Source organism: Bombina bombina, chromosome 1, assembly GCF_027579735.1.
Source record: "Bombina bombina isolate aBomBom1 chromosome 1, aBomBom1.pri, whole genome shotgun sequence".
Taxonomy (NCBI): domain Eukaryota; kingdom Metazoa; phylum Chordata; class Amphibia; order Anura; family Bombinatoridae; genus Bombina; species Bombina bombina.
In genome coordinates, this window is record NC_069499.1 from 1,397,892,745 (window position 1) to 1,397,917,423 (window position 24,679).

Here is a 24,679-nt window from a genome sequence, read left to right on the forward strand (position 1 = left end):
TAATCTCACTAAAACATAAATCTAATTAGTACCTTATACAGCATCATAGCAGCACTTTCTTTTTTACATCAAATGTGTTGTTTATTCCTGTTTGACAAGTATCTCCTATTCTGCCTGACTTGTGTTGCAAACCCCCCACTGATCTCACAAACATACCTCCCAATAAATATCACAAAGTAGATCAGACAACTCATACTGCACACAGAAACAATGTAAGTATGTTTTAAAGTTTGTAATCCTTTTCGTTCAATATTCATATATTCTATAAAACAAACACGAGGCATGTTAGAATGATTTAATTGCAGTGTTTTACTCATGTCTGTCAGGGATCCTTGCATTTTGAGACTGAAATCATGAATTTAGTAGCAAATGAATGCCCTGCACAGCTTCCTTACAATGGTAAAAAGTTACCCAAAATGCCAAAACAACAAACTGTGACATAGCCAATGTTCTGTCAGCCAACTGTCATTGCATAGGCTTAATTCAATATAGTCTTTGAAAAGTATTTGGGCTAGGTGTCCTGCATGTTTAATTTCACATCCAAAAAGGTTAAAAAGAAATTGAGCATTTGTGAAAAGTTAAATAATAATGTAATACATTGTCTTTAAACACAGAATTCCCCATATTGGCCAAAGGATGAATTGTATACTGTGGCACAGTTTCTTACTTTCATACCTTGCAATGCGTAAAGTGGTAGATCCACTTCAGTGGTAAGATCAAAATGTTATGTTGTTGCAACACTCTGCTTGATAATGATTTTCTGTCGGGTGCTGCGTTGGTTCGGGTCGGGAGCAGATGCGGCAGTGCCCATAGCAGCGGCCATGGCAGCATTAGGCAGGCCGTGAGCGGTGATGTACTTCTTGTAAGCATCTCGGATTATTTTGAATGACCGGGCATTGTAGTAGGGTATGTCTGTGATGGGATCCCGGTACTGGGCTGGCTTGTGGGTGACAGGACACAGCTCTCTCACTGGGAACTTGGCTTGCTTGGATTTGGGGAATAACTTCTCAAATGTTTCGTCATCACTGAATGTGATGAAAGTGCGGGAGCATTTACTTGCAGACGCTGCTTTGGAGGAGTGTGCGGGGTCACCTGTCTGCTCCTGATCCAACCTGAGAGCAGAGGGCAACTCCAGTTACAAAATGTAATACAGAAATAGTGCGACAGAAGAACTATAAAGAGAGGGTTCGTTTTTTAACAAACCTTCATACTAAGGCATAGGGGAAAAATAATCCCCCCTGCATGAAGTGGATTTATAATTTTGCTTAACAAGATTTACACAGACACTGGATTTTTTTAATTAACAAACAGACAGTTGATCCATGGATTAAATCCCCAGTGATCATGGTAAGGACAAATATTGTAAGAAAATACAAGAATGACCGAGATATACATAGTTTTTCTGAGAATTAACAGGAGATTGTACTGTAAAAAAAGCTGTCCTCTTAATGTGTCCCCAAACCAGCTGCACAATATTAACTGTATTGGAAATTGCTTCTTTAGATTTATACTAAATGTTTTTTTCCTACTAAAACCAACTACCAGAATAAAAATGTCAGTAACTGTATTGAGCTTTGTGAGCTTGTAGAAAGAAGATAAGAACTGCATGATTATTTCTGCAGATTCAGACCATTTGATTGGGCATGTTCTTGAGAACAATTGCTGGTGGTTTAAATAAGTGAAATGCTATTTTGAATACAAAACAAAAACATAACGGAAACATTTCAAACACATTTTATACTTTTCAGGTGGTATAACAAATCAGGAAACATTTTACAGTACAGTATCTTTTAGCTAAAACGTCAGAATTAAATATGGAAAGACTTAAACAGCTTTTGCATCTTATCTGATGTCAAAAACTATTACTTTTTCTCTAGTGAATAAACACAAGACTTTACTCTACGACATGGCTACTTACCTGCTAGTAAAGGCTAACATATTGCAAGTGACACTCAGATCACAACAGGAGTTCATTTCAAATAGAATCCTCACAGGAGAGGAGAGTTTATTTTTATATAGAATACTCACAGGAGAAGAGAGTATTTCATATAGAATACTCACAGCAGGAGAGAGTTTATTTTATATAGAATACTCCCAGCAGGAGAGTTTATTTTTATATAGAATTCTCACAGGAGGAGAGAGTTTATTTAAAATAGAATACTCACAGAAGCAGTTTATTCCATATATAATTCTCACAGAAGAGAGTTTATTTCATATAGAATTCTTACAGGAGGAGAGAGTTTATTTCATTTAGAATACTCCCAGCAGGAGAGAGTTTATTTTATATAGACTACTCACAGGAGGAGAGAGTTTATTTCATATAGAATACTCCCAGCAGGAGAGAGTTTATTTTATATAGACTACTCACAGGAGGAGAGAGTTTATTTAATATAGAATACTCACAGAAGCAGTTTATTCCATATATAATTATCACAGAAGAGAGTTTATTTCATATAGAATTCTTACAGGAGGAGAGAGTTTATTTCATTTAGAATACTCCCAGCAGGAGAGAGTTTATTTTATATAGACTACTCACAGGAGGAGAGAGTTTATTTCATATAGAATACTCCCAGCAGGAGAGAGTTTATTTTATATAGACTACTCACAGGAGGAGAGAGTTTATTTCATATAGAATACTCCCAGCAGGAGAGAGTTTATTTCATATAGAATACTCCAAGAAGGAGAGAGTTTATTTCATATAGAATACTCCCAGAAGAAGAGCTTATTTTATATAGAATACTCCCAGCAGGAGAGAGTTTATTTTATATAGAATACTCCCAGCAGGAGAGAGTTTATTTCATATAGAATACTCCCAGCAGGAGAGAGTTTATTTCATATAGAATACTCCCAGCAGGAGAGAGTTTATTTCATATAGAATACTCCCAGCAGGAGAGAGTTTATTTCATATAGCATGTTAACAATGAGGGTGAGCTTTTTTTGGTAAATGTGAGTTTTCATCATATGATGTGTTATAAAAGGAGCGTGTGCACATTGTGATAGAAAGTATGGGATACACAGAAAGTGTAAAAATAATTACGCTAATTTCAAAAATAATTTAATGGATGTTATAAAAAATGTCCAACTGTCATCGCATAATGGGACATAAAACCTGACATGATTCAGACAGAACATTCAATTTTAAAAAGTTTTCCATTTTACTTCTATTCTCAAATTTACTTTGTCCTCATGGTATTCTTTGTTGATGAATACACCTACTTAGATAGGTAGCATGAACATGTCTGTAGGCAACAGATGGTGCTAGATGGCAGCAGTGTATGTACTATGTTTTACATTGTTAAACGCATTCTTGCAAAACTGCTGCCATATAGTGCTCCAGATTTGTAGAAACTCATGAGCCTACCTGCTTTTCAACAAAGGATCCCAAAAGAATAAGTAAATTTGATACTGGTAGTATATTGGAAAGTTTTAGTTGTACACTCTGAATCATAAGAGATCAAATGTGGGCTTTTATGTCCCCACCTTCTTTGGAATGGGACAATATTCTATCACAGACGGATTGCATGGCAAGTACAGTTAGCTAGCACTAATGCCTGTGACTTTAATAGGGAAGTATCCATACACCTTTACATCATTAAATGATACAGCTACAGATGAGTTTTTATTCTGAACGCCATAACAAGCTTAGTTAAAGGGACATTATACACTCATTTTTTCTTTGCATAAATGTTTTGTAGATGATCTATTTATAAAGCTCATAAAGTTTTTTTTTTTTTTTAAAACATTGCTCTAATTTTCAGACTCCTAACCAAGCCCCAAAGTTTTATGTGAATACCGTCAGCTACCTTCTCCAGCTTGCTGCTGTTTGTGTAAAGGGTCTTTTCATATGCAAAAGAAGGGGGAGGGGGGGAGTGTCTTATTTGCCACTTGCAGTGGGCTTTCCAGCTGCCTTTTCAACAGAGCCAAACTGACAGCTTCTAAGTAAGTTTTTAAACAGTTTTATACTGGATTTTTATATCAGTATCTGTGCATCTTATTCTTTATAGTAGTGTCTATTACATGCAGTTATATGAAAATGAGTGTATACTGTCCCTTTAAATACACCAGTTACACTTATGCATTTATTTGCTTGTTGAAAGCACATTTGGGTGTATTTTAACAAAGGAGAATGGCCAAACAAGACATGCCCAGCCAAGAGCCTTTTCCCTATTCTAGCATGATGGCCTCTTCTAGCACTAACACCACAGTTTAACCCCTTCACTACCGGGACTTTCAGAGAAAAGCTTGCCCAAAACACCAGAGAATTTTTAGCATGTTTGCTATCACTTGAACAGAAATAGAGCCTTGTTTTTTTCAATTTTTATTTAACTGTCAAAACGATATATATATTTTTTTTAAAGTAGACAACCCAAGGTATTGATCTAGGCCCATTTTGGTATATTTCAGGTCACCATTTCACTGCCAAATGCAATCATATATATAAAAAAAACAAAAAACACAATCAACTTTTTTCACAAACTTTGGGTTTCTCACTGAAATTATTTACATACTGCTTGTGCAATCATGGCACAAATGATTGTAAAAACATCTCTGGGATCCCCTTTGTTCAGAAATAGCAGACATATCTGACTTTGCCATTGCTTTTTGGTAATTAGAACGCCGCTAACTGCAGCCGCTCACCACACTTCTATTATTCCCGACAGTGAAGGGGTTAATTACGTAGCTTGCAAGGTTAATTTTAGCTTTAGTGTAGAGATTACCCTCCCACCCCCTGATCCCTCCCAAACAGCTCTCTTCCCTCCCACACCCTCCACTGGTCACCCCCATCTTAGGTACTGGCAGACAGTCTGCCAATTTGAAAACTTTAATGGATTTTTTTTTTTTTATTAAATATTTTTTAATACTTTTCTGCAGTGTGAGATCCCCCATAACCCTCCAACCTCCCTGATCCCTCCCAAACAGCTCTCTATCCCTCCCCCCTCTAACTAGTGCCACCATTTTAGGTAATGCCAGTACCTATAAATGTAATTTTATTTTATTTGTTTTTCTGTAGTGTAGTGGTCCCCCCACCTCCCCCGATCGCCAGTTAGGGAACCCAACCAACTATTTCTGTAGTGTAGCTGCTCCATCCCTCCCCCTCTTTTTATTTTTCTGTGTGTATGGTCCTTCCACTCCCTCCCCCCTCCGTCTCCCGGATTCCCTCCCACACCAGCAGATGATCATTACAGACAGTGTCACTGTGTGTAAGACCTGGCGCTCCAGTTCTATTTGTGGGCAGATGCGTGAAGCTCAGAAACCAAGACTGCTGGAGCTTCCTGAAGCTCAGATGTGTATATACAGGGAGTGCAGAATTATTAGGCAAATGAGTATTTTGACCACATCATCCTCTTTATGCATGTTGTCTTACTCCAAGCTGTATAGGCTCGAAAGCCTACTACCAATTAAGCATATTAGGTGATGTGCATCTCTGTAATGAGAAGGGGTGTGGTCTAATGACATCAACACCCTATATCAGGTGTGCATAATTATTAGGCAACTTCCTTTCCTTTGGCAAAATGGGTCAAAAGAAGGACTTGACAGGCTCAGAAAAGTCAAAAATAGTGAGATATCTTGCAGAGGGATGCAGGACTCTTAAAATTGCAAAGCTTCTGAAGCGTGATCATCGAACAATCAAGCGTTTCATTCAAAATAGTCAACAGGGTCGCAAGAAGCGTGTGGAAAAACCAAGGCGCAAAATAACTGCCCATGAACTGAGAAAAGTCAAGCGTGCAGCTGCCAAGATGCCACTTGCCACCAGTTTGGCCATATTTCAGAGCTGCAACATCACTGGAGTGCCCAAAAGCACAAGGTGTGCAATACTCAGAGACATGGCCAAGGTAAGAAAGGCTGAAAGACGACCACCACTAAACAAGACACACAAGCTGAAACGTCAAGACTGGGCCAAGAAATATCTCAAGACTGATTTTTCTAAGGTTTTATGGACTGATGAAATGAGAGTGAGTCTTGATGGGCCAGATGGATGGGCCCGTGGCTGGATTGGTAAAGGGCAGAGAGCTCCAGTCCGACTCAGACGCCAGCAAGGTGGAGGTGGAGTACTGGTTTGGGCTGGTATCATCAAAGATGAGCTTGTGGGGCCTTTTCGGGTTGAGGATGGAGTCAAGCTCAACTCCCAGTCCTACTGCCAGTTTCTGGAAGACACCTTCTTCAAGCAGTGGTACAGGAAGAAGTCTGCATCCTTCAAGAAAAACATGATTTTCATGCAGGACAATGCTCCATCACACGCGTCCAACTACTCCACAGCGTGGCTGGCAAGAAAGGGTATAAAAGAAGAAAATCTAATGACATGGCCTCCTTGTTCACCTGATCTGAACCCTATTGAGAACCTGTGGTCCATCATCAAATGTGAGATTTACAAGGAGGGAAAACAGTACACCTCTCTGAACAGTGTCTAGGAGGCTGTGGTTGCTGCTGCACGCAATGTTGATGGTGAACAGATCAAAACACTGACAGAATCCATGGATGGCAGGCTTTTGAGTGTCCTTGCAAAGAAGGTGGCTATATTGGTCACTGATTTGTTTTTGTTTTGTTTTTGAATGTCAGAAATGTATATTTGTGAATGTTGAGATGTTATATTGGTTTCACTGGTAAAAATAAATAATTGAAATGGGTATATTTGTTTTTTGTTAAGTTGCCTAATAATTATGCACAGTAATAGTCACCTGCACACACAGATATCCCCCTAAAATAGCTATAACTAAAAACAAACTAAAAAATACTTCCAAAACTATTCAGCTTTGATATTAATGAGTTTTTTGGGTTCATTGAGAACATGGTTGTTCTAATAAAATTAATCCTCAAAAATTCAACTTGCCTAATAATTCTGCACTCCCTGTATGTTGTGTGGAACGATAGGCAAAGTAACACACAACTATTTAAGTCCAAATGAGTGAAGGGGTTAAAGAAGGGAAGGTTCATACACAGAGACAGCAACTTACCCTTCAATGTCCACGTTCTCCTCCTTAATCTCAGTAATTAGAGGCATTACTACAGAATGGTACTGGATGGTGGGACCAACACACCTTCTCTTCTTATGAACTTGCTTTTTCTTGTCAGCTTCCAGCCTTTCATAATTTTCTATAGACGCAAAGAAGGAAAATCAGCTCTGACTCAGACTATATAAGCTAATCACAAAGAATTGTATTTCATCTCATCCATTAACAGACATACCTAGAGAACGGATATTTATCTCCTCTGTGATTTTAGCCTCCTCTAACAGCTCTTCCTGTGTCAATGGCCTGTCAGGGTGAGGTCCTTTCTTCTTTTTAGACTGGATCTGCCTTTCCTGGACACGTAGGAAAGTTTGGCGTGTGTGTTCTGTCGTGGACTGGCGCATGTGCTTACGACCTTAATTCACAGAAGAGAAGGATAAGAAAGGTAAACAGAGTCAGCTAATTAAAATCTGTATGATTATAAGGGCTGATCTTTGATTGCTGAGCAAAACCTTTTATCAACCCTAAACTTTATGAAATAAAAAAATTCTGTGTGTGAAAATTAAAAGGACATTTAAACCCAAAGCATTTATTTTACGATTCAAATAGAGCATACAGTTTTAAACAACTTTCTAATTTTCTTCTACTACCAAATTGGTTTCATTCTCCTAGTATCCTTTGTTGAAGGAGCAGCATTGCACTACTGGAACTTGGCTGAACCAATGACGAGGCATATATGTGCAGCCAGATTAAGTGATAGGAAAGTCAAAATTAAACTTGCAAGATTCAGAAAAAGCACTTTTAAATTGACTTCTATTTTCAAATGTACTTTGTACTCTGGGTATCCGTTGTTGAAAAAGAATACGCACATATCCTACACTAGTTGGAGCTAGCTGGTAATTGGTGGCTGCACACATTTCAACTGAATTAACTGAATATCAACTAAATTAAGCAGGTTTGATAATAGAAGTAAATTGGAAAGTTGTCTAAAATTGCAACTTCTACAATTGGAGACATGAGACCCAGCATACAGCAAAGCCAATAGGCGAGTGCTACTCGAAAGAGACACAAACCCAAAACATTTTCTATCATGATTCAGATAGAGCGTGTCATTTTAAGCAACTTTCCAATTTACTTCCATAGTCAAATTTGCTTCATTCTCTTTGAATCCTCTATTAAAGGAGCAGTAATGCACTACTCTGTTAGCTAAACATATCGAGTGAGCCAATGACAGGAGGCATATATGTGCAGCCACCAATCAGCAGCTAGCTTCCATCAGTACATTGTAGCTCCTGAGCCTACCTTGGTATGCTTTTCAACAAAGGATAAAAAGGGAATTAATATTTTTGAAAGATCTTGCAAACACAAACTGAATTTAGGGGTGACCATGTGATGATCAGGAGAAGGTTCTCTACCGCAACAAACAGACCGGCTTGCAGTGCTTTTTATTGTAAAACATAAATCTAGCAGAAGGCCGGCTGAATGCTGACATTTTGAGATATAACAAAGCTAAATTTGCCAACTCATTCAACTTGTTACCACCTACCATAAAAGTTACATTACAGATAATACAAATACTATACATTCATCTGTTTATTTTTGTAAAATACCTATGGAAACAGTTTGTGCTACTCCCCTAACAGAGAGCGCTAGAGTGCAACCATTATCTCCCCTAACAGAGAGCGCTAGAGTGCAACCATTATCTCCCCTAACAGAGAGTGCTAGAGTGCAACCATTATCTCCCCTAACAGAGAGTGCTAGAGTGCAACCATTATCTCCCCTAACAGAGAGCGCTAGAGTGCAACCATTATCTCCCCTAACAGAGAGCGCTAGAGTGCAACCATTATCTCCCCTAACAGAGAGTGCTAGAGTGCAACCATTATCTCCCCTAAGAGAGAGAGCTAGAGTGCAACCATTATCTCCCCTAACAGAGAGCGCTAGAGTGCAACCATTATCTCCCCTAACAGAGAGCGCTAGAGTGCAACCATTATCTCCCCTAACAGAGTGCTAGAGTGCAACCATTATCTCCCCTAAGAGAGAGAGCTAGAGTGCAACCATTATCTCCCCTAAGGAGAGAGCTAGAGTGCAACCATTATCTCCCCTAAGAGAGAGAGCTAGAGTGCAACCATTATCCCCCCTAAGGAGAGAGCTAGAGTGCAACCATTATCCCCCCTAAGGAGAGAGCTAGAGTGCAACCATTATCTCCCCTAAGGAGAGAGCTAGAGTGAAACCATTATCTCCCCTAAGGAGAGAGCTAGAGTGCAACCATTATCTCCCCTAAGGAGAGAGCTAGAGTGCAACCATTATCCCCCCTAAGGAGAGAGCTAGAGTGCAACCATTATCCCCCCTAAGGAGAGAGCTAGAGTGCAACCATTATCTCCCCTAAGAGAGAGAGAGCTAGAGTGCAACCATTATCTCCCCTAAGAGAGAGAGAGCTAGAGTGCAACCATTATCTCCCCTAAGAGAGAGAGAGCTAGAGTGCAACCATTATCTCCCCTAAGAGAGAGAGAGCTAGAGTGCAACCATTATCTCCCCTAAGAGAGAGAGAGCTAGAGTGCAACCATTATCTCCCCTAAGAGAGAGAGAGCTAGAGTGCAACCATTATCTCCCCTAAGAGAGAGAGAGCTAGAGTGCAACCATTATCTCCCCTAAGAGAGAGAGAGCTAGAGTGCAACCATTATCTCCCCTAAGAGAGAGAGAGCTAGAGTGCAACCATTATCTCCCCTAAGAGAGAGAGAGCTAGAGTGCAACCATTATCTCCCCTAAGAGAGAGAGAGCTAGAGTGCAACCATTATCTCCCCTAAGAGAGAGAGAGCTAGAGTGCAACCATTATCTCCCCTAAGAGAGAGAGAGCTAGAGTGCAACCATTATCTCCCCTAAGAGAGAGAGAGCTAGAGTGCAACCATTATCTCCCCTAAGAGAGAGAGAGCTAGAGTGCAACCATTATCTCCCCTAAGAGAGAGAGAGCTAGAGTGCAACCATTATCTCCCCTAAGAGAGAGAGAGCTAGAGTGCAACCATTATCTCCCCTAAGAGAGAGAGAGCTAGAGTGCAACCATTATCTCCCCTAAGAGAGAGAGAGCTAGAGTGCAACCATTATCTCCCCTAAGAGAGAGAGAGCTAGAGTGCAACCATTATCTCCCCTAAGAGAGAGAGAGCTAGAGTGCAACCATTATCTCCCCTAAGAGAGAGAGAGCTAGAGTGCAACCATTATCTCCCCTAAGAGAGAGAGAGCTAGAGTGCAACCATTATCTCCCCTAAGAGAGAGAGAGCTAGAGTGCAACCATTATCTCCCCTAAGAGAGAGAGAGCTAGAGTGCAACCATTATCTCCCCTAAGAGAGAGAGAGCTAGAGTGCAACCATTATCTCCCCTAAGAGAGAGAGAGCTAGAGTGCAACCATTATCTCCCCTAAGAGAGAGAGAGCTAGAGTGCAACCATTATCTCCCCTAAGAGAGAGAGAGCTAGAGTGCAACCATTATCTCCCCTAAGAGAGAGAGAGCTAGAGTGCAACCATTATCTCCCCTAAGAGAGAGAGAGCTAGAGTGCAACCATTATCTCCCCTAAGAGAGAGAGAGCTAGAGTGCAACCATTATCTCCCCTAAGAGAGAGAGAGCTAGAGTGCAACCATTATCTCCCCTAAGAGAGAGAGAGCTAGAGTGCAACCATTATCTCCCCTAAGAGAGAGAGAGCTAGAGTGCAACCATTATCTCCCCTAAGAGAGAGAGAGCTAGAGTGCAACCATTATCTCCCCTAAGAGAGAGAGCTAGAGTGCAACCATTATCTCCCCTAAGAGAGAGAGCTAGAGTGCAACCATTATCTCCCCTAAGAGAGAGAGAGCTAGAGTGCAACCATTTTCTCCCCTAAGGAGAGAGCTAGAGTACAACCATTATCTCCCCTAAGAGAGAGAGAGCTAGAGTGCAACCATTATCTCCCCTAAGGAGAGAGCTAGAGTGCAACCATTATCTCCCCTAAGGAGAGAGCTAGAGTGAAACCATTATCTCCCCTAAGGAGAGAGCTAGAGTGCAACCATTATCTCCCCTAAGAGAGAGAGAGAGCTAGAGTGCAACCATTATCTCCCCTAAGAGAGAGAGAGCTAGAGTGCAACCATTATCTCACCTAAGAGAGAGAGCTAGAGTGCAACCATTATCTCCCCTAAGAGAGAGAGCTAGAGTGCAACCATTATCTCCCCTAAGAGAGAGAGAGAGCTAGAGTGCAACCATTATCTCCCCTAAGAGAGAGAGAGAGCTAGAGTGCAACCATTATCTCCCCTAAGAGAGAGAGCTAGAGTGCAACCATTATCTCCCCTAAGAGAGAGAGCTAGAGTGCAACCATTATCTCACCTAAGAGAGAGAGAGAGCTAGAGTGCAACCATTATCTCCCCTAAGAGAGAGAGAGCTAGAGTGCAACCATTATCTCACCTAAGAGAGAGAGCTAGAGTGCAACCATTATCTCCCCTAAGAGAGAGAGCTAGAGTGCAACCATTATCTCCCCTAAGAGAGAGAGCTAGAGTGCAACCATTATCTCACCTAAGAGAGAGAGCTAGAGTGCAACCATTATCTCCCCTAAGAGAGAGAGCTAGAGTGCAACCATTATCTCCCCTAAGAGAGAGTGCTAGAGTGCAACCATTATCTCCCCTAAGAGAGAGAGCTAGAGTGCAACCATTATCTCCCCTAAGAGAGAGAGCTAGAGTGCAACCATTATCTCCCCTAAGGAGAGAGCTAGAGTGCAACCATTATCTCACCTAAGAGAGAGAGCTAGAGTGCAACCATTATCTCCCCTAAGAGAGAGAGCTAGAGTGCAACCATTATCTCCCCTAAGAGAGAGTGCTAGAGTGCAACCATTATCTCCCCTAAGAGAGAGAGCTAGAGTGCAACCATTATCTCCCCTAAGAGAGAGAGCTAGAGTGCAACCATTATCTCCCCTAAGGAGAGAGCTAGAGTGCAACCATTATCTCACCTAAGAGAGAGAGAGCTAGAGTGAAACCATTATCTCCCCTAAGGAGAGAGCTAGAGTGAAACCATTATCTCCCCTAAGGAGAGAGCTAGAGTGCAACCATTATCTCACCTAAGAGAGAGAGAGCTAGAGTGAAACCATTATCTCCCCTAAGAGAGAGAGCTAGAGTGCAACCATTATCTCACCTAAGAGAGAGAGAGCTAGAGTGCAACCATTATCTCCCCTAAGAGAGAGAGCTAGAGTGCAACCATTATCTCACCTAAGAGAGAGAGAGCTAGAGTGAAACCATTATCTCCCCTAAGAGAGAGAGAGAGCTAGAGTGCAACCATTATCTCCCCTAAGAGAGAGAGAGAGCTAGAGTGCAACCATTATCTCACCTAAGAGAGAGAGAGAGAGAGCTAGAGTGCAACCATTATCTCCCCTAAGAGAGAGAGAGCTAGAGTGCAACCATTATCTCCCCTAAGGAGAGAGCTAGAGTGCAACCATTATCTCCCCTAAGAGAGAGAGCTAGAGTGAAACCATTATCTCCCCTAAGAGAGAGAGAGCTAGAGTGCAACCATTATCTCCCCTAACAGAGAGAGAGCTAGAGTGCAACCATTATCTCCCCTAAGAGAGAGAGCTAGAGTGCAGCCATGATAATGTGATGACATTTATGAGACCTGAAAGATGCACAAAGATTGCCAATATTGAGCCCATCTGTCCCTTAAAGGGACATTAAACACTTTGAGATGGTAATATAAAATGATAAATTGTATATATAAAACAACTCTGCAATATACTTTTACTATTTATTTTGTCCCCTTTGCCTGTAATTCTATTCTGAAATTGTGAGCTTTTCAGTTATTGTTAGAAATGGAAGTGCAGAACACTGTTACATTCCACACAGCCATTGGCTGCACACTTTAGTGACCTATTGATAACGGTCCCTAATTGGCCACAGCAGAGAAGATAACACAAGTTACAACATGGCAGCTCCCAGTGTTTTATAGACACTAAAACTTTACACTTATTTTGTCACTTTTTAAACAACTAATGAAACTTTAAAAAATACATCTACAAGTTAGTCATGGACTAATCTTTTCTTTGAAGTATTTAGTGTTTAATGTCCCTTTAATGGTGACCGCTAAGAAATACCAGGAACATGAATCCCACCAAACGTTTCAAGGGATGTAACACACTAGGCACATATTAAAATAATGACTTAAAGGGACAGTAAACACCTTGAGATATGTACATGAAATGTTTAGTTATCCGTAATAAAACACATTTTCAATATATTGACATTTATTTTGCCCCATTCCATGTAATTTAGCTCAGAACTTGAAAAGCGCCATGCTAACCCCGCTACACAGTTTCCCCAAATTGAATATAACTTATAACAACTGCAAAACACTTTACTTTAAACTAACATCATGCCAGTCTGCAATCTAAAGCCCAGATTAGCTCCTCTAAATAAGACAAATGATGGGTGGAGTGTGGCTAGTGAAAAACAACTGTAGTAAAAAAAAACAAAAAAAAAACACTTTATTTGGCTGATGTTATTCTACAGCCCCTTGAAATGTTACATTACTTACTGTCCCCAGCATCTTCGGGGGGCTCTTGAGGAGCTGCCTTCTCCTGACGGGTCTTTTGGCCACTACTTGATGGAGCTTCTGGTTTCTTTGGCTTAGGTTTCAGAAGCTGAATCGGTTCCTACAAGATACAGTGGGTGTTTGAAAAGGTCTACTAAAGATAACAAAATATTAATACAGAAGGGGAAACGCTCTATCAAGAATGAACAGCGGCTCAGTAGCTTGTTCTATTGTGAGTTACCATATAGGAACACCCTTGTTTAGCCCAATTGTCCTTTTCCCAGAGCAGCACTTTCCTGAAGTATATCAGTCTGACCCCGCATAGCAAGATCAGTCCAGCCCCGAAATACCAGGCAATCCTCCTCTGAACAAAGGACATCAGTGAGGTGCAGCCATATCCCTTCTAGATACATTGGTCAAGGAGTCCATGTCTGGTTTCCCCAATCATCATTAGCAAGACTTCTTCAGGGTCATAATACAAATACATACAGAAAGAAAAGCGCTCTACCAGAAATATACAACAGCTCACTAGCTTGTTCTATGGTGAGTTACCACCTAGGAGCAGCCTCTTATAGCTCAGTTGTGCTTTCACAGAGGAGAACTTTCCTAACTTATATCAGTCTGATCCCACCTTGTGAGATCAGTCCAGCCCTGAAATACCAGACAATCCTATTCTGAACAAGGAACATGGCAACCCCAGGTGATCGTTTCAGCCTTTTGTGGGCCTCGTAGTTCTCTTTCTGTATGCAACAAAAGAATACATTTAAAGGCATATTGTCATGTGCCTTAACGCAACTTCAAAAGTTATTTTTTACTCTGATAAACACACAGGGCCTGATTATCTAAAACATACTAGGCTTGTGAGATTTTCTAAGAAATCTCACCAGTACTTTGAAGCCCATCTTAATTCTCTAAAGGCAGTTTTTTACCTTGAAAACAGTGTGCATCACAAAGGGGTGTAGCCTGCTTTTAAATATGTGCAGGTGATGCATACATTACAATAGGGCTCATAAAACGAATAAATGAAATACTGAAATAAAAATATGCAGTCAAATTGTATTGTAATTTTTTGAATGCATTTTTATTTCAGTATTTAATTTGCTTTATGAGCCTTATTATAATGTATGCATCACAATAATTATATTGTTCTGCAAAAAAAATATATTTTATGGAAAAAAAATTGTGTTAAAATTTCACAGGAAAAACCTATTTGCTCACATTAAAAATTGTAATAATTATCATCCACGCCGCATGCAAAAAAACACTGTAAAATTCCTATTTATAAAACAAAATTCAAACCGCATTGGTTGTTGTTTAAAATGACGTCTTATTTTATCTTAAAAGACAATGTTTGGGTTTCAAGTCCCTTTAAGGAAGCACTCACCTACGGGCTTTGCTTTGATGCTGGCAGGTGAGCTTACATGCTTTGGCCAAAATATGGTACTAAAAACAAACTTTTCATATAAATGTGGAAGCTGCTCACAGGTAACTATTTCCCCTTGTTTGTAAAATAGGACAGAAATTTGTCTTTGCAGCAGTCAATAAAGATTGTTGTTTGTGTGCAGACTATTTGTTTCTTATAAACTAGAGCATTGTATTGTTACACAATCCTTTTTTAAATGCAGCAAAGAAAAAGAAGTTCAATGACCCTGCTACGGCTCAGAATAACAATTTTGCTTTTTAGGTATAAATTATATTTAAAGGGACAGTCTAGTCAAAAATAAACTTTCAAGATTCAGATAGAGAATGTCATTTTAAACAACTTTCCAATTTACTGTTATCATCAAATTTGCTTTGTTCTCTTGGTATTCTTAGTTGAAAGCTAAACCTAGTAGGTTCATGTGCTAATTTTTGAGGGGCCCTCTTATCTGATTGCATTTTGACATTTTTTCCACAACTAGAAGACGATAGTTCATGTGTGACATATAGATAACATGGTGCTCACGCCTGTGGAGTTACCTAGGAGTCTGCACTGAAATAAGGGGCAGTCTGCAGAGGCTTAGATACAAGGCAATCATAGAGGTAAAAAGTACATTATTATAACTGTGTTGGTTATGCAAAACTGGGGAATGGGTAATAAAGTGATTATTTATCTTTTTAAACAATAAAAATTCTGGTGTAGCCTGTCCCTTTAAACAACTATATATTACTATGACTGTTTGGGCACTTTAAATAAGTGGGTTATGCAACTGCTGATTGGCTTATTAGCTGTATCTGTTTGGGACCAGCAGTTCTCTGCAGCTCACAATTGGCTTTAAATATGTGTTTAACGCCTCTGCAGGGGTTAAACCCATAACACTGCAGGGTAGCTAGTGTTAAACGACACGCTCTAACAAATTAAAACATGTTATTTTTCCTCTGTAATGTCCCTAAAAAGGGATATGAAACCCACATTTTTTCCTTTCATGATTCAGATAGAGCACTGGTTTCCAAACCTGTCCTCAAGCCTCCCCAACAGGCCAGGTTTTCAGGATTGCTTTGGATGAGAGCAACTAAAATAACCATGTTTACAGTTGATTATTTCACCTGTGCTCCAGTTCAGATATCCTTAAAGTGTGGTATGAGGACAGGTTTGAAAGCCACTGAGATAGAGCATGCAATTTTAAGCAACTTTCTAATGTACTGCTACCATACATTTTTCTTTGTTCTCTTGGTATCTATTTGAAAAAGCAGGACTGTAAGCTTAGGAGCCGGCCCATTTTTTTGTTCAGCACCTGGGTAGTGCTTGCTGATTGGTGGCTAAATTAAACCACCAATCACCAAGTGCTACCCAGGTGCTGAATCAAAAATGGGCCGGCAGTATTAGCTATAAGAAAACTGTGTAAAGAAAAGGAAGCAAAATAAATTGACCTTCCAGTGGATGGGAGTGACCAGACGATTTAAAACGTTTTTTCTGCAGCGTATTTGAATACAATTGACTTTTATAAGCTTCTTGCCTGAGTACATTGTCCTTTTAAGTCAAGATATGTAATGAACGGACTAATTTAATTTAGGCATTTTAAACATGTCAGACTCAAGGTAGGTAGGGAGGGTAAAAACAACTCTAAAGTCATTTGCAGAATTATTATTTCTCTTGTAAGATGTATCGAGTCCACGGATTCATCCTTACTTGTGGGATATTCTCCTTCCCTACAGGAAGTGGCAAAGAGAGCACCCACAGCAGAGCTGTCTATATAGCTCCTCCCTTAGCTCCATCCCCAGTCATTCTCTTTGCCTACTCTAAGTACTAGGAAGGGCAGAGCGAGTGTGGTGACAAAAATGTTAATTTTTTATTTCTCAAGCAAAAGTTTGTTATTTTAAATGGTACCGGTTTGTACTATTTACTCTCTGGCAGAAAAGGGATGAAGATTTCTGCAAGGAGGATGATGATCTTAGCACTTTGTAACTAAGATCCACTGCTGTTCTCACAAGGGCTGAAGAGTACAGGAAAACTTCAGTTGGGGGAACGATTTGCATGCTAAGCTGCATATGAGGTATGTTCAGTCTATATTTTTATAGACAGACTGTGTTAATTCTAGAAAAGGCTGGCAATATTCCCATGAGGGAAGGGTAAGCTGTATTCAGACACTTGGATAGGAATTTCAGCTTGCATGAAGGGCTCATTAGTTACTGGTGACACTGTTGAGAAAAAACGTTTTTGTTTATTCAGTAAATGATGCAATTATAACGTTTTTTTTGAAGGGACTAAAGGGGTCATTGTGGCTTGTTTTTTTTTTTTTTTAACCCACATGGTTAATTAACCCTTTCGTGACAGGGTTAAAGTGTCTACATCGGAACACCTGTTCCGATGTAGACAAATTGAAACTACGCGATCGTGCATACGATCGCGAGATTTCAATTATTGGATCGCATCTGGGGGGCGTCCCTACAACCCTAGGAACGCCCTCCAGACCGCGATCAAGTCCTTGAAGCGCAGAAGGCTTCAGGACAGCCGTTTGATATGACGTTCTATTCCGTCATAACGGCTTTAAAGCCCAGTGTAAATATGACGGAATAGAACAGCATAACGGCGTTAAAAGGTTAAGAGACACTCTTGTGTTTTTCTGATAGGCCTCAAAACATCGAGTGAGGTGGGAGAGGCCTATTTTTGCGCCTCAGTTGCGCAGTTTCTTTTCCTCAGAGACATCTAACTGCTTCTCCAGAGGTTCCTGTTGTGTTTGAGGGCTGTAAAAGAAGTTTTTTTCCCCACAAATCGTTCTGAAGGGCAGGTAGGAGCCACAGCAGAGCTGTGGCAAGGTGCTGTAAGTCTTTTTTACCGGTTTTGAAGTTTTTTCAATCCGGTTTTGCCATTAGGGGTTAATTGTTTATTTGCATAGATGTGCAAAGTTACTAAGGCTTTATGATGCTACTGTAAAAATTTCGTTAAGTTTACTGCTTTTTTACACTGTTTTGCAGAATTTGTGCAGCTTTTTTTCTCTTAAAGGCACAGTACCGTTTTAATTCTAAGTGTTATTTACTTTGATTACAGTGTTTTCCAAGCTTGCTTGTTACATTGCTAGCCAAGTTTCACACGGACATCGTGTTGGCTTTTCTGAGATCTCACGGGTGGAAGGTGAACATAAAAAAAAAAAAAAAAAAAAAAAAAAGAGTTCTCTCTTCCCTCTTACAAGAGTTTCCTTTCTAGGGACTCTGATAGATTTGGTAGAAATGAAAATATTTCTGACGGAGGTCAGAAAATCAAAACACTTAACCACTTGCCGAGCTCTTCATTCCATTCCTCGGCCATCAGTGGCTCAGTGTATGGAGGTAATCGGACTCATGGTAGCGGCAATGGACATCGTTCCTTTTGCCCGCCTACACCTCAGACCACTGCAACTATGCATGCTCAAACAGTGGAATGGGGATTATGCAGATTTATCTCCTCAACTGCATCTGGACCAGGAGACCAGAGATTCTCTTCTCTGGTGGTTGTCTCAGGACCACCTGTCTCAGAGAATGTACTTCCACAGCCCAGAGTGGCTCATTGTAACGACAGATGCCAGCCTGCTAGGCTGGGGTGCAGTCTGGAACTCCCTGAAAGCACAGGGCTTATGGTCTCGGGAGGAATCTCTTTTTCCGATAAACATTCTAGAACTGAGAGCGATATTCAATGTGCTTCAGGCGTGGCCTCAGCTTGCTGCGGCCAAATTCATCAGGTTTCAGTCGGACAACATCACGACTGTAGCTTATATCAATCATCAAGGAGGAACAAGGAGTTCTCTAGCGATGATGGAGGTAACCAAAATAATCCGATGGGCAGAGGATCACTCTTGCCATCTCTCAGCAATCCACATCCCAGGAGTAGAGAACTGGGAGGCGGATTTCCTAAGTCGTCAGGCTTTTCATCCGGGGGAGTGGGAACTCCATCCGGAGGTATTTGCCCAGCTGATTCAGCTATGGGCCACACCAGAATTGGATCTGATGGCGTCCCGTCGGAATGCCAAACTTCCTTGTTACGGGTCCAGGTCCGGGATCCCAAGGCGGTACTGATAGATGCTCTAGCAGTGCCTTGGTCCTTCAATCTGGCCTATGTATTTCCACCATTTCCTCTCCTCCCACGTCTGGTTGCCAGAATCAAGCAGGAGAGAGCTTCGGTGATTCTGATAGCACCTGCGTGGCCACGGAGGACTTGGTATGCAGACCTAGTGGACATGTCCTCGGTTCCACCCTTCTAATCCAAGGTCAGTTCACGCATCCAAATCTAATTTCTCTGCGTCTGACTTCTTGGAGATTGAACGCCTGATTCTATCAAAGCGTGGTTTCTCCGAGTCGGTCATTGATACCCTGATTCAGGCTAGAAAGCCTGTCACCAGGAAGATCTATCATAAGATTTGGCGCAAATATCTTTATTGGTGTGTATCCAAAGGTTACTCGTGGAGTAAGATTAGGATTCCTAGAATATTGTCTTTTCTCCAAGAAGGTTTGGAGAAGGGATTATCAGCTAGTTCCCTAAAAGGGTAAATATCTGCTTTGTCTATTCTACTACACAAATGTCTGGCAGATGTCCCAGATGTTCAAGCATTTAGTCAGGCTTTGGTCAGAATTAAGCCTGTATTTAAGCCTGTTGCTTCGCCTTGGAGCCTAAACTTAGTCCTTAAAGTTCTTCAAGGGGTTCCGTTTGAACCTATGCATTCCATAGATATTAAGCTTCTATCTTGGAAAGTTTTGTTTTTAGTAGCTATCTATTCGGCTCGAAGAGTTTCTGAGCTATCTGCTTTACAATGTGATTCCCCTTACCTTGTTTTCCATGCAGATAAGGTGGTTTTGCGTACCAAACCTGGGTTTCTTCCTAAGGTTGTTTCTAATAAGAATATCAATCAAGAGATTGTTGTTCCTTCTCTGTGTCCTAATCCTTCATCAAAGAAGGAACGTCTGTTACACAATCTTGATGTGGTTCGTGCTTTAAAGTTTTACTTACAAGCAACTAAAGATTTCCGTCAAACATCTGCATTGTTTGTTGTTTATTCTGGTAAACGGAGAGGTCAAAGGGCTACGGCTACCTCTCTTTCCTTTTGGCTGAAAAGCATCATCCGTTTGGTCTATGAGACTGCTGGACAGCAGCCTCCTGAAAGAATTATTGCTCATTCTACTAGAGCTGTGGCTTCCACATGGGCTTTTAAAAATGAGGCTTCTGTTGAACAGATTTGTAAGGCGGCGACTTGGTCTTCGCTTCATACTTTTTCCAAATTTGATACTTTTGCTTCTTCGGAGGCTATTTTGGGGAGAAAGGTTCTACAAGCAGTGGTGCCTTCCGTTTAAGGTCCCTGTCTTGTCCCTCCCTTCATCCGTGTCCTAAAGCTTTGGTATTGGTATCCCACAAGTAAGGATGAATTTGTGGACTTGATACATCTTATAAGAGAAAACATAATTTATGCTTACCTGATAAATTTATTTCTCTTGTGATGTATCGAGTCCACGGCCCGCCCTGTTTTTTAAGACAGGCATATATATTTTTATTTTAAAACTTTCAGTCACCACTGCACCCTATAGTTTCTCCTTTTTCTTCCTAGCCTTCGGTCGAATGACTGGGGGGTGGAGCTAAGGGAGGAGCTATATAGACAGCTCTGCTGTGGGTGCTCTCTTTGCCACTTCCTGTAGGGAAGGAGAATATCCCACAAGCAAGGATGAATCCGTGGACTCGATACATCACAAGAGAAATAAATTTATCAGGTAAGCATAAATTATGTTTTTGCAAAATAATGAATAAGTTGAAGAGTGGTTTAGCTTAGGTGTTGGGGACTGTAGGATGTTTAGGATCAGCATAAGGATACAGTCACCATTCAGTAAATACAGGCTCTCTCAGAAAACAAACAAAAGTCCTGTTTTTACTGCATTAGTGGTCACCAAAATGTCTACTTAAAAAAAAAAAAAAAAAAAAAAAAATGTTAACAGCAAGTGCAAACTGTTGCGTGTTGTGGCAAATTACTGTCATATAAATTACCGAGATAGAATGCAGATTCTTTCAGTTTTGGTTGGTGTCTCACCTTGTAAGCTTTAGTGACCATCCTACGCTTTCTCTTGGGCTCATCTTCCTCATGGTCACTGGTTGGTTCATCCCCCTCATCAATGTCGAAATCGGAGTCCACTTCATCCTCACTTGCTGAGCGCTCCTCATTATATTCGTCATCACCGGACTCCTGTATTCAGCATATAAAAAAAAAAAAAATGAGTACATAGCCATCATTATACCTTACAAAGAGGGGCATATTTTGGCCTAGGCAAATAAGGCACTTGTCTAGGGCAGCAGATTGGAGGGGTCAGCACATTTTTTGTGGCTATATTTAAAAGAAGCTTGCAGTTATTTGCAGTTAACCCACAGAAAGTAAGCTCCAGAGAAGTGCACTACTGGAACCTAGCTAAATACATCTTGTAAAAGACAAAAGGCATATGTTCCTAAAAACCAATAACCAGTTAGCTTAGTAGTGCAACGCAGTGCCCCTGAATCTACCCAGATATGCTTTTCAACTAAGGATACTAAATGAACAAAGAAAATGTGATAAATAAATTGAATATTTTTTTTTAAATCGGATGTTCTACCTGAATCATGCAAGTTTAATATTTTGAATTTCATGTATATTTATTCTACATGGTGTGCTTTACAATATTTTCACAATATTATGCATTCCCTTTAAACAAGGCACAGATGCACGACGTGTTTTAGCTTAGTACAAATAAAATAATATTATGCCGTACAGTACTAGACATTTCAATAACATACACAATCCATAATCTAATAAACAGCATCTCAGTGTATGGGAAAATATATATTCGGTCACCTCATTGAAACCACCATACGTATTCTTATAAAATTCGTCTTCCTCCTCCGCATCAAGGAGGCCAGACATACGGTTTCCCGCAGTCTTACGTGGGGCTCTGCTCTCCGCCAAACTCATCGTGTAGGTCCCGGGATAGGCTATCGACTGAGACAACCTAGCCGGCAAGTTAGGTTTTTGAGCGCAGAGTACATCGATCCAAAAAGCAGACTGTCGAGTGTCTGGGATGCAACCAATCACAGAAGCGAGAAAGACGTAAAACGTCGTGTCAGGAAAGGAAAGGCATGAGCAATCTAGCGTTCAACAATTTGCCAACCATAACATGGCGGCGAGTCAACATGGATCACCTTCTTTTATTTATATATTTGCACAATAGTTACTGATAAAGAAAAATGTAATTTATAACAAACATATATGAATATGCTTCAGGTAACCAGCGTAGGCACAGAGCAAATTGTATTTAATGTGTCTCTAAGCGGTTTTTTTTAAGTATATAACATGACTTTAAATATACACTTGTAACTTTTAATTAAAAGCATGTCTGGTTTGTCGTAATAAAATGTGTATACTATATAACTCATTACTAAGGAGTGTAAATTCATAAACCTACAGCTACAATTAGAGCGTCAATAGTGTTTAAATTGCCCCCTCACTTGTGTACAGAATGTCTACAATAAGTACGTTGCTGAAATTGTAAAATAGAAACAAAAATAAATTAATTATGGCATTAATAGTATTGTCAATTTAAGATTATCTAACCAGCACTAGTACACAAAGTATAAGCCACTGATCCAATCAGATCCAATCAGATTCAGCAGCGCTAGTCACACAGTAGTGTAGGGTCGAAAGTCTTAAAATTGTATGCTCTAACAAATTAGAGCATGTCATTTTTCAACTATTATGACCCTTTAATATTTGCTCTCACCTTTCTATCAAACTTACAGAACAAACACACCAATGGTAAACTTAAAGAAAACATACTTTGTGACACCATTATACAATCTAAGCAGGGGTGAAAATCCCATTCAGTATATTATATCTGGTTCCCAGCTATTATTGAACACAGCCCAATAATCAAAAACCTGGCATGGGACTTTTTAGACCTTATGTGCCTTCACATCAAGAACACTGTATAGTGAAATATACTTCTCTACACCTAAATTTCTCCAACATTGGTGTGTCCGGTCCACGGCGTCATCCTTACTTGTGGGATATTCTCTTCCCCAACAGGAAATGGCAAAGAGTCCCAGCAAAGCTGGTCACATGATCCCTCCTAGGCTCCGCCCACCCCAGTCATTCTCTTTGCCGTTGCACAGGCAACATCTCCACGGAGATGGTTAAGAGTTTTTTTGGTGTTTAAATGTAGTTTTTATTCTTCTATCAAGTGTTTGTTATTTTAAAATAGTGCTGGTATGTACTATTTACTCTGAAACAGAAAAAGGATGAAGATTTCTGTTTGTAAGAGGAAGATGATTTTAGCAGACAGTTACTAAAATCGATTGCTGTTTCCACACAGGACTGTTGAGATGAAGTAACTTCAGTTGGGGGAAACAGTTAGCAGACCTTTCTGCTTAAGGTATGACTAGCCATATTTCTAACAAGACCATGTAATGCTGGAAGGCTGTCATTTCCCCTCATGGGGACCGGTAAGCCATTTTTCTTAGTTAAACATAAAAGAATAAAGGGCTTCAAAAAGGGCTTAAAAAACTGGTAGACATTTTTCTGGGCTAAAACGATTGCTTTACTAGGCATATTATGCAGATTCTAACTAATAATGGTTATTATAATCTTGGGGATTGTCTACACCAGTTATGCCCACACAGGAGGCCCCTAGTACATCTAGTGCGCCAATACTTATTACCATGCAACAATTTAACGGCTGTAATGGATAACTCTATAGCAAATCTTTTATCCAAAATGCCTACTTATCAGAGAAAGCGCGATTGCTCTGTTTTAAACACTGAAGAGCAAGAGGACGCTGATGATAATTGTTCTGTCATACCCTCACACCAATCTGAAGGGGCCATGAGGGAGGTTTTGTCTGAGGGAGAAATTTCAGATTCAGGAAAGATTTCTCATCAAGCTGAACCTGATGTTGTGACATTTAAATTTAAATTAGAACATCTCCGCGCACTGCTTAAGGAGGTATTATCTACTCTGGATGATTGTGACAATTTGGTCATTCCAGAGAAGTTATGTAAGATGGACAAGTTCCTAGAGGTTCCGGTGCCCCCCGACGCTTTTCCTATACCCAAGCGGGTAGCGGACATAGTAAATAAAGAGTGGGAAAGGCCCGGCATACCTTTTGTCCCCCCCCCCCTATTTTTAAGAAATTATTTCCTATAGTCGACCCCAGAAAGGACTTATGGCAGACAGTCCCCAAGGTCGAGGGGGCGGTTTCTACTCTAAACAAACGCACTACTATTCCTATCGAAGATAGTTGTGCTTTCAAAGATCCTATGGATAAAAAATTAGAGGGTTTGCTTAAAAAGATTTTTGTTCAGCAAGGTTTCCTTCTACAACCAATTTCATGCATTGTTCCTGTCACTACGGCAGCGTGTTTCTGGTTCGAGGAACTAGAAAAGTCGCTCAATAAAGAATCTTCGTATGAGGAGGTTATGGACAGAGTTCAAGCACTTAAATTGGCTAACTCTTTTATTTTAGATGCCGCTTTGCAATTAGCTAGATTAGCGGCGAAAAATTCAGGGTTTGCTATCGTGGCGCGCAGAGCGCTTTGGCTAAAGTCTTGGTCAGCGGATGTGTCTTCCAAGACAAAATTGCTTAACATTCCTTTCAAGCGTAAAACATTATTTGGACCTGATTTGAAAGAGATTAGTTCAGACATCACTGGGGGAAAGGGCCACGCCCTCCCACAGGATAGGTCTTTTAAGGCTAAAAATAAGCCTAATTTTCGTCCCTTTCGCAGAAACGGACCAGACTCTAATTCTACATCCTC

The 24,679-nt window shown here is 40.4% G+C and overlaps 1 protein-coding gene across 1 annotated transcript; it reads right to left on the bottom strand.

The window, feature by feature from the left end:
• Positions 1–289: 289 nt before the first annotated feature.
• VPS72 (vacuolar protein sorting 72 homolog) lies at positions 290–21,911 on the bottom strand. Its single transcript, XM_053695721.1, has 6 exons — positions 21,727–21,911; positions 20,935–21,087; positions 13,475–13,592; positions 7,186–7,362; positions 6,954–7,092; positions 290–1,112 (listed from the first exon to the last, which is right to left on the bottom strand). The coding sequence occupies exons 1-6, from the start codon at positions 21,841–21,843 to the stop codon at positions 725–727; spliced, it is 1,092 nt and encodes a 363-aa protein (XP_053551696.1). The 5' UTR covers positions 21,844–21,911; the 3' UTR covers positions 290–724.
• Between the last annotated feature and the right edge of the window lie 2,768 nt (positions 21,912–24,679).

Bases quoted from the DNA above. Each gene is read 5' to 3' on its own strand.
- VPS72 (XM_053695721.1), bottom strand. From the start codon at position 21,843: ATGAGTTTGGCGGAGAGCAGAGCCCCACGTAAGACTGCGGGAAACCGT. The intron at 21,088-21,726 runs GTGACCGAATAT...TGCTGAATACAG, and splicing joins CGTATGGTGGTTTCAATGAG to GAGTCCGGTGATGACGAATA. The intron at 7,093-7,185 runs GTATGTCTGTTA...TTGCGTCTATAG, and splicing joins GATAAATATCCGTTCTCTAG to AAAATTATGAAAGGCTGGAA.